This window comes from Rhododendron vialii, chromosome 13a, assembly GCF_030253575.1.
Source record: "Rhododendron vialii isolate Sample 1 chromosome 13a, ASM3025357v1".
In the NCBI taxonomy this organism is placed as follows: Eukaryota; Viridiplantae; Streptophyta; class Magnoliopsida; order Ericales; family Ericaceae; genus Rhododendron; species Rhododendron vialii.
The window spans coordinates 28,416,745-28,427,537 of record NC_080569.1 but is presented as its reverse complement, the minus strand read 5'-3'; the positions used below and the strand labels follow the sequence as shown (position 1 = coordinate 28,427,537).

Here is a 10,793-nt window from a genome sequence, read left to right as displayed (position 1 = left end):
TTTTTCTTGGACCACACGAATTTTTTTTTAAAAGTCAATGAACGGACCGGATCAATTGTGTGAACACCAATGTGGGTCCCACAGCCCCACAAAACCATCTGTGCACGTAGACTTACTCATCTATGTTACAAACTCGAAATTTATGTATCAAATTTTATGAATTTATGTGCAGGTATTACGAATTTCTCTACCAAATGATAGATTAGAGAACGAAATCAAGGATTTTTTTGTTTTTTGTTTTGTTTTTGGTCATACAGTATACATCAACGGGAGTTAGTGGGGTGATAAGTTAGTCAACGGGAGATTCAGAGGCTATCTATAGCCCTGAACCCCAAACCTGCTCCCCGTGGGACTCGAACTCAAGTCACAACTAGGGAGAGAAATGAGACAACCAACTTAATAAACTTGATCTCTCGAACGAAATCTAGTTTAATAGCCAATTATTTTACCAATCACATGATTTGTGGTGCAAATGACTTAGGCCGCTTAAGCTAGAAAAGAGAATCTCAAACAAGAGCGTATTTAGGCCGTTAAACGTAATTTGGGATTGGTCTGGTGGTGAAGGCTTGAAACTCAGAATTTGTTCATTTCTAAGGTCTCAAATTTGAAATTTCCCAAATGTTATTAATTCATTTGGTGTTAGTGATCCTTATGAATTTTGCTCTGACTTTAATTGGATTTAACAAGTGGGCTAGCTGTGAGATTGCCCCGAGGATTAGCTGACCAATCAAGGATATCCCAATACAAGACAAAGCCCACAAAGACGTCAATGGCTATGAATAATTTCACAGCACCCACTAGCTGTGCGTTTTTACCAAACATATATGAGCCGTATCCTCCCAAGGCCATTTTCCAACTAACCCAATAATATTTGGATCCACACGAACAAAAAGGAAAATACCAACAATCTCCTCCTAGATACAACAGTTTTTTTTATACTATAAAATTATACATTCTTCGAAAATCTGACATCCATTTAAGCCATTCGTGAGACCACAGGAAATAGTACCAAACCATGGGATATGAGTCCAGGGCGTAGGACACCGAAGTGAAGATGAGTGTAGCCTTGCATTTGTCAATGACATGGTCTTCAGGAAATACCGACTTATGCCGATACAAAAAAGAGAATGATGAGTTGTTCTGCAGCTGGAATCAAAGATTGATCAAAGCGTGAAGCTTGAACATACATTATTTTAGTGAAAAGGGTCGAAGCATATAGAAGAGTTAATGAACAATTTTCTTGAGAGGGATTAAAAAATCACCAACTACAACTAACGATGCTGATTTTGGCCGAGGAAAAAAATACGAACAATCTTCTTGGCAATAGAAGAGGACTTTTTCGAAAAATAATCAAACTTCACACCTAGCTAATTACCTTTATCGATCAGCATAAGATAAAACCTTATAATGTCTACATGAACATATGTAGATATACGTCCCTATTTGTAATATTCATGGATGGAAATGGGTATTGTCTCCTTGTTGGTGGTTGTGGTGATATCCCTATAGCTAGCTAGCTATCACCTACCATAGGACTACTTTGGATGCATCTGCTGCGTAGCCATATTCCTCGAGCTGGCAGTCATGGCAGGGGGCCATGGGGTTTACAATACTTCAATTCCCCATCATGGAAGAAAAGTACTTCCACTATATCTATCGCCAAAATTCACAAGTTGCCGTTAATGGTGCTAAAGTGAAGTATTTAAACCTAATTTAGCCAGCCCACATGCGCCTTTTTCAAGAGGGTAAAGTACCATTCAATGCTCTTGGACCATTTGTTTTGGAGCTAGCCTTGCAAGCTGCAACTTAACAACGTAACGAAAATGCTAAGGACACTGCGTCCATGCAAAAATTCTGCACACATGTGTTCAGAACTGTCCAATGTATGGGCCCTATGTTTGCGGTGTGAGACTCACATGCTTCGAGCGGTTTTGGACACATCTGTATCTAGATCTGTGCCAATATATCTGTGTATTTATGTATCAGACGAAACTGATCAATAGTGATCTGAACTGTTTATTTTCTTTTTATTTCAATTTCATGGACCATGAAACATGCATTCTACCCAGGGCTGGCCCAAGGGATTTGGAGGCCAAGGCTAAATTGTGGGGTGGTGCCTTACGTATTTTTAAAATTAAACAACAATGATAGAAATGTTTCTTTATATAAATATAACTACTTTAGTCTTTATAGTGCATGTTAATTGCTTTGTCCCTAGTAGCCAAAGAGGTTGGCTTAAATTCTACTTGATTTGGTTTTGAAACTTGATAGTTACAACATTATTTTTTGGGAAAAAATATTTCAAAAGAAAAAGCTGCACTACCGCTGAGCTAACAAAGACATTTGTATTATAATACGAACAAATAATATATATACTGAATTATAAATAATATTGGAGTGCCTCTAAAATTTGAGATGCCCAAGACCCAGGCCTCTTGAGCCTTGTGCCTCGGCTGGCCGTGATTCTATCAAACCTCTAAAAGATAGTACTAAGAAAAATAAGGTTTGCAATGGATATAGTGTGAGACTCACGTGCGTCGAGCAGTTCTGAATACGTCTGTATTTGAATCTGTGCCAGTATATTCGTGTATTTATCCGACGAAACTAATCAATAAAAATCTGAACCATTCAATTTCTTTCATGTTCAGTTTCATGGACCGAGAAACATGTATTCTACCAAACCTCTAAAAGATAGTACCACGAAAAATAAGCTTTGGTAGTGGATATATATACTGTCAGATCGAGTAACTTTTCTTTTTGTTGCTTCTTCACTGAGATTGATTGCAGGAGACCCACACATTCTCAGACTCTTCAATAATGAAACCAATTACAGGGTCCAAAATCTATCTCCAATGCCTGCGGAAAATTATTTTTGTGTTTCTGCGGTGGCATGTGCCAACCACAACTTAGCCACACTTTCATCGATTTCAGACCTAGTATTAGATTATTAACCACCGACAAAACTAAGAGATTAAGCAATTAGAAAGAGCAGTACTAACACAATTGTTTAATATTTTAAACGCGTACATCCGGTGCAGTCAAGCTATCCTCCATAAACGAGAAAAGAATGTACGAATATTTGGTTACTTATACTGTGGGCGGTGAGGCTCCAAACACAAATTTATTGCTTAGTGTGATAACATATAGTAGTAATTTTGAATGTAAGAGAAATTTGTAAGCTATTATGCAGAAAACTTTCACATGTTTTAATCATATTGAGCAATTACTTACTGTATTTGATAAATAGGTAATGTGGCATTGTATTCTCTAAATATCACATATTGTAAAGCAGACCAAACATAGTTAGATTATAGTGATAACCAAACATGGAGAAGGTCCTAAGATCTCACGTTAGATTTTCCTTATCAACAGCTTTTGAGGCCACCTCATACCCATGTATAAGCGTGTGAAACGGTTGTGAGAGGTATGGCCGGCTCTGGGCTAAGACTCATGAGGTCCGAGCCTTAAGCCCCCCACACCCAAATGTCCAAAAATAGGATCTCCACCTGTTTTTAGTACCTAGTATATATGGATTGCTATAGGGCTCATTTTTTAACCCATGAATATGTTTTACATAAGGCCCAATGGCCCAGTGAAAATGGAACGGAGGAAAAAATAAAAAACGAGAATAAAGTTTGATCTCTGGGAAAATTATTTAGTGTGATGAGTGCATCATTAACTTAGATACATCTTTTCCCCTTAAACGATAATTTTCATTACAAAAACAAATCCAACGAAATGACGGAGAAGGAATTATAAGTTAAGTGATAGGATATTAAGGGCCTCATTTTCAAAGATCATCTCAGGCCTCCGAAATGTCAGAGCCAGCCTTGATGGGAGGGACTGTAAGATTTAGTCCGAAGTGCGCGCAAGCTGGCTCGAGACATCTTGCAACACAAACACACACAAAAAACATGGAGAAAGTGGACTAGCTAGCTCTTATGTTAAGCACTTGAAACACAACAACAATCCATGCACCTAGCTAGCTAGCTAGCTAGTTTAAATCCTAGATTTTATGATAAGGTTCAAATACTACTTCATGCATGGACCCTCCCCCTTCCATACTTCACATGTGTTGCCCACTAACATCTGCATCTCGGCCATTTAATGGGTGGGCCACCCAATTGGATTGAGACATGACCAAAATTAACTGCCTAACTAAAACCGATTGCTGGAATTTTAATTAAACAAGCATTGTTTTAGCTGATTCATCATGGTCATCTGAGAGACTGGAGACCCACAAAACAAATTAATGGTACAGTTCGAAATAAATGAGGCATCAAATCAGTATTGATGGTTCATTTTCGACGCATGTGGCTTTCAAAAAATTGTATATATTGCAGAATTTATAATATTTATATAGAACTAATTGATCTAGTATAAAAAAAGATTCATATTGCATATAATAAATATTACAGTAGTATAAATTAAAAATACATAGCTAAACGAGTAATATTTCCCAGGTTCGTAGTTTGTGAAAAGAGAAAGTCGAAAAGTATAAAAACAAAGGCTATAAACTACCATTTTCCAAAAAAAAAAATATATATTTTTGCCCCAGGTAAAAATGCATAGAAAATAAAAAAGAAATTGTAAAAATGACAAATTAAAACTAAAAAGTAACCTGACAAATTCAAACAAACACACCCAATTAAGTTGTTTACTCCATTTCATATGGTCTTTGCTTTTTTCTTGAATGGAAAAGCCATTCACTGTTTGACCTATCTGAAGTTTTTTTTTCTTAAATTTAATTTTTTATTTTTATTTTTTCAGCACACCTATCTGAAGTTTACCCATATGATGAAAAAGAGATTTGATGTGATATACTAGTTTTGGAATTTTCTGTCATTGTGATGGCAAGGCAAGAACACATCCATGTGGACTAGAGGCCATTGGCTTAGAATTTCTGTCTGTTGATAAATACTACTCCTCCATATAAGGGCTATACTGTACTGAAAAACTTTACTCTCAAGTCAAAGCACTACTTCTCATAAAAACTAAAAATCCCACTACTACAATGTACACACACACATCATAAAGTGGAAACAATTAAAAGTCTCTATCTCTCACTCAGCTCTCACTTTCCAATGAAAACCACAAGCCCACATGATCTTGCTTGCCTGGGGGGATATTGAAAGATCCACTCCCACCCCTCCCCTTATCTCAAAAGAAGATCTCTCTATGCCCCCATTTCCATCTCCATCACCATTACACTCCAAACCCCCCTCCCTCCCTCCCTCCCTCTCTCTCTCTCTCTCTCAAAAGTATTGGCTAGTTGTGCTTATGATCATGTGATGCTCCAATTCTTTTCTTTTTTTTTTTAACGGCAATAGAAATTGTTACAAAAATTAAAAGGAACAAGGATGACGGTATCATATCTCTAAACAAAGCTAAGAACAATCTTGTACCAAGAAATGTGAGACCCAAATCTGAGATTAACAATATGCCAAACAAGGAAAACCTCATTGAGACAAGTCTACCAAATGGGCCAAACCCAAAACACCTAATGAGACAAATCCCAAACCTAATAGTAAAAAAAGGCAGTAGATTTCAAACCGCCACCACAGCTCCAAAGCCACCAGAACGGCGGCGGCGGCCCAGCCCGCTGGAAATTGCATAGAACGGCCCAATAGATCTTGAGCGCTACACTGTCTTGATCACCACCACCCGACAAGAAACCACATCGCCGTTAGGCCCAAAACCGAATACACCAAGCAGGGTAACCGGCGGGATATACAATCATGTAGGCCGATATATACACTCCATTTTCAACCTATCAATCAATACACAATTCCAATCAAAACCCTTTCCGACAATCTGCATCATGGATGCGAGGAAATAACGAAAAAAACTCGATATGTACCATCTCAACAGATCGTAACCGAGCCTAGCTAGCTAGTTGCTAGTCTTGCAATCATTCATCAACTTGATCAAGATGAGTTCGAAAGCTTGACAAACCCATCTCATGATTTATTAATTCTGTGTTTGTTAAGGTGATTTAGACTCGGATAGACTCTTTACTTACTCTAATGGGAGATTTAACGTGGCGTCGATAAGCGGCAAGATTTGATTCGGACACTTGTCGAAAAGGGTCCCGCTTAAGCCCATTTGGTTAAGTACTCCAAATCATGAACTAACATGTACTGTAACCCATGAGGGCTCTCCAAATCCATTTAATTCCTTCCAAACCCTAATTATTGATTTTAGTCATGATCAAGGGCAAAGGGGGGGATGGAGAAGGCCAGCCAGTGGGGGTCCCTGAATGATGGATCCAAAAGGTAAAGTACAGAGGGAGGTGCAATTATTCATGCCATAGATTTCATCCCTAAGCAATTTGAGAAACGGAATTCCGGATCCCCTCCCCTTTCAAAAGTAGTTAAAAAAAAAAAAGGGAATGTCCAAAAGCTACAAATAAAAACACCTCATGTCACTAAAGTTAGAGACCCCTCAAAACCTTTCGATATAAAATGACATGACTGGAACTATACGAGGCACAATATTAGTGATTATTTTTAAAAAAAATTTGAAATAAAGTTATTTTGAGGGGTGACCTCATTCCATGCATAGAATTATTGTGCAAATTCTATATACTCATGTGTCATTACCGAGTAATTCTTGAAAGAGATTGATATAAACTCTACATACATAACAAAACAAAAAAAATCCTATATAATCTTTGTGGCCGGCCGGGTGGGGTTGGTTTCAAGTGTGAATATGGTATGTACCAAGTAAATAGCTTGGTCTCCCACAAGCTTGAGGTTTTCTCAATGGTCGATATCAGGTTTTGTATTTTTCGAGATATGCATTAATTGGATCCGGATATTTGGTTATCGTATAAAATGTAATTTTGCAATGAAGTTTCTCTTTAATAAAAAAAGAAGAAGAGAGAATGTATTAGTGTGCCCCTAGAATAATGAATTTAGGTTCATTTTCCATAACTACTTTTCAGACTGCATACCGGAAACCTAATATAAAAGGACAACAACATAGTCCATATTACTTAATATTTATATCAAATTGTGTTTGTTGGCATTAACAAAAAACCATATGCCTCTCTCTCTCTCTCTCTCTCTCCCCCTCAAGAAAATAATAAACCGAAAGGGTATTCTCTCTATCATCTCCTTTATCTCTCCCTCCACCTTTCTTGTATGACCCTCTTTCCTTTTCATTCCACTCCCTTCTCTCTTCTCCTCCTCCTCTCTAACTAGAGAGAGAAAGAAAGAGAAAAGGAGGGAAAGTAGTGGCGGCTTAGCCAAATGAAGAACACCATAAGGTGCTGCATCTCGTGCATTCTCCCGTGCGGAGTCCTCGACGTGATCCGGATCGTCCACTCGAATGGTCGCGTCGAGGAGATCAGCGGGACCGTCAAGGCCGCGGAAATCCTCAAGGCCTACCCCAAGCACGTCCTGAAGAAGCCCTCCACTTCCTCCGGCGAGGGCTGCTGCCCGAAGATCGTGATCGTCCCGCCCGACGCCGACCTCCAGCGCGGCAAGATATACTTCCTCATGCCCGTCCCTTCCGCCCCCGAGAAGTCCCGGTCGAGGCGGAAGAAGAGAGCGGACACACAAAGTGGTGGCGGCAACGGCACCAACAGCAGAAACAACGGCAGCAGCAACAACAAAAACAATAGTACCACCGCTGTTTCTGCGACGGATTTTTTGATTTCGGATCGGTACTTGACCGAGATCCTATCGGAGAAGGTGTCGACGCAGAAGGATAGGAGGCGAGGGCGCGCCGGAGTGTGGAGGCCTCATCTGGAGAGCATATGTGAGACGACGAGCGAAGTTTAAATATATTTTTTTTTGGAGGGTTGAAGTTAAATTATGTTGTGATTATTTTTGTCTATGATTTTTTTTTTCTTCTTTCAGCGATCGTCCATTTGGGGTGGTTCTAAATAACAGTATCAGGATACGTATTGGTGTCATCGGATTATGAGTCTGCCGATATCTTAGGATATCGAAATCTGATATTTTGTTACGTATCTGCTGATATTTAGAGCTTAGTTCAAAGATGTTGCCCATATGAACTTTTTTGGTTTTTTTTCTCTTTTTTTTTTTTAATTTAAATTTTATGTATATAGCATTGAGATAAGAGAAGAAAAATAACCATGTCAAAATGTTGTTTTGGTATTGAGTTGATGGCTCTGAAATGTCCTTGTAGGATATCGACACCGGGAAAAGGCCACACCACTATCTGAAATTAAGGAAAGTTGTAGTAGTAGTAGTTAACTTTGCAATGGATATGGATGGAGAGAGAGAGAGAGAGAGAGAGAGAGAGAGAGAGAGAGAGAGAGAGAGAGAGAGAGAGAGAGAGAATTTTATTTCTTTTGGTTTGTTTATCTGAGGGGGGAGATTAGTATCGTGAGAAAGAGCCTACTTTACTGTTTAGTTTTTAATTATGTACTGTATTTTCTATTAATTGAATTGGAGGGGATAGTGATGTGATCATAACACCACCAATTAATTTGAGGCACGATTCTCTGTGTCAAAAACTTTAGGACCTCTGTGTCGAGAGAATTTTTTTCTGTTGAATCTAAAATATAAGAAAAAAACACAATTCAAGGACCGAAAAATTCATTGGCACAGAAACACGAAAATTTTCGGGACAAAAGAGATCGATCCCGTTAATTTTTCTTCTAAAAGGCCACATTGCCAAGTGTTTTGGGTATGAAACGACATTACGTGCAATGGCTCGTTTGTAATTTCCGAAGGTGTCGGCATTGACGTTTTTTTGACGTCATACATTTATTTAATTGGCAGAAGAGGAATTTAAAAGTAAAAAGGAGTTTACTTTTGGTGCACATAATCCATTTTCTAGAGAAAAAGGTTATTGTTACACTGTCATCTTGTAGCGGTATTTCGGGAACCAAGTTTAATCGGGACCTCAATTAGTGTACGATAGAAATATTGATCCCTCCGGAATTAGATTGGGTGCACATAACCTAGCACAGACATCACCGTACAAGAAACTTGGGGAGTGATCATTTTTACGGTGCCCTTTTACATTAAAATTGAAATAAGTTTGACGTTTGACACTTCTTGTACGGAACTTTTTTTTTTTTTTGGTAAAAATACTATCTATTTCAATTTTAATTCGCATGATCAAACTATCTTTTCATAGGGGTAAAACCATACTAGGATATTAATAAAACGGCGTATGAATAACTCGGTAAAAAAAAGAGAAGGGATTTAACAATAAAAATATTTTGGTAAGGAAAATCGTCGCTTAAAGTTTCCCTGAAAAAAAAATATTAATTTGAGATAACTTTTTGTAATTTATTTTAGGCATCTGTTATTTCCAGGCATTCAAAGCCTTACTCTAATTGTTGTTAATTTAGATTAGATTATCTATCTCTCTTTTTTGTACGTGGATGGAATAATAGTACCCGGCCACCTTGCTTTCAAACATAGAATAATATTTGCATCTCTAACTTTGCACTATTTTAACAAAGTGGTCATTGTCTTTAAGCATTTTGTTACCATTGAGCTAGCTAGCTCAATAGTATTAGATTATGCCCTTATCTAGCATCTCATAAAAGTGTAATACAGTAGGTTCCCAGCTGTCAGACCCATAAGTTCGATCCATACACCGATTATTTTGCTCAGCTCGTCGAGTTCATGATATCTGGAGAAAATTACACCGATCAAATTTCATGATATTTGGAGAAAATTACACCGATCAAATTTCAGTGCCTTATACATGTACAAAATGCGTCTGTATTTGAATATTTTTTATTTGAAGGATATAATCTTGAGAAAAGCTTTAAGATATATGTGTGATGATCATATGACTGTCGATATCCCGTTAGTGTGATACTGTATTACGTAGGTTTCTACCAGCTCGATGAGTTGAACGAAATGAGTGGTTCGGGTTGAATTTTAGTAGGAACCCCATTAATTTCTTTCTTATTGGCTGGACTGTTAATCCAAAAATGCCGATCCAATGCAATTTCTTTTCCAATCCCATCTTTATGGGGCCCACCGGAAAGGTAGCACAATAATTGGGATCTAATCCAACAGCTAGGTAGATCATGGTTGATATGAAAAGAAAATACTACTTTCACATTTTAGTGCCATTTTAGTGCCATACATATGGTCAAAATTCCTTTCAACCACTTATAATTTCACTTGACAGATGAATGGATTAGGGGATGGTGCTGCGCACATCCGGACTGTCCGTCTTGACAACCAACGATCCTGAATGTATATAAATGCTCTTTGATTCGTTTTAATAACCAAGTTACTCTAAATTGTATGTGACATAAAATAACGATCAAATTAAACGGGTGACGTAAGAGCATCCACAGTGGAATAAACAAAACCATATGATTGCTAAAGTTAGCAGTGTTTTCTCAAAAAATTGCTCACAGTGGCATTACCAAATTTAATATCCTCTTAGCAACTCATCAAATTTTGATCATTGGATAATCAAAACTAATACTAACTTTTGCTAATAACCAAATTTAGTGGTCTCCATATTTTCTCAATCAAAAACACCAATCATTACACAAAAACATTTTCTCTTTTCCATCTCTCTCTCTCATATTTTTAAAAGAAGTTTTTTTAACTGTTTTTTTTATTAAAAATAGTTTTTTTTTTCAAACTGTTTTTTTTTTCAAAAATTGTTATTTAAAAAAAATGTCTTTTTTTCAAAAACTATGTTTTAAAACTTTTTCCAAAAAGTGGTTTTTTTAAATAAAAATTTTCAAAAAATTATTTTTTATTTCTAATTACATGTTTTTATTAGTTTGGAAACTATTTTAAAAAAAGATTGTTTTATATGGTGCCAATTTTTAG

At 37.2% G+C, this 10,793-nt stretch overlaps 1 protein-coding gene across 1 annotated transcript; it reads left to right on the top strand.

The window, feature by feature from the left end:
• The first annotated feature begins 6,995 nt into the window (after positions 1–6,995).
• Positions 6,996–8,113, top strand: LOC131314175 (uncharacterized). Its single transcript, XM_058342666.1, has one exon. The coding sequence runs from the start codon at positions 7,254–7,256 to the stop codon at positions 7,785–7,787; it is 534 nt and encodes a 177-aa protein (XP_058198649.1). The 5' UTR covers positions 6,996–7,253; the 3' UTR covers positions 7,788–8,113.
• The last annotated feature ends 2,680 nt before the right edge of the window (positions 8,114–10,793 follow it).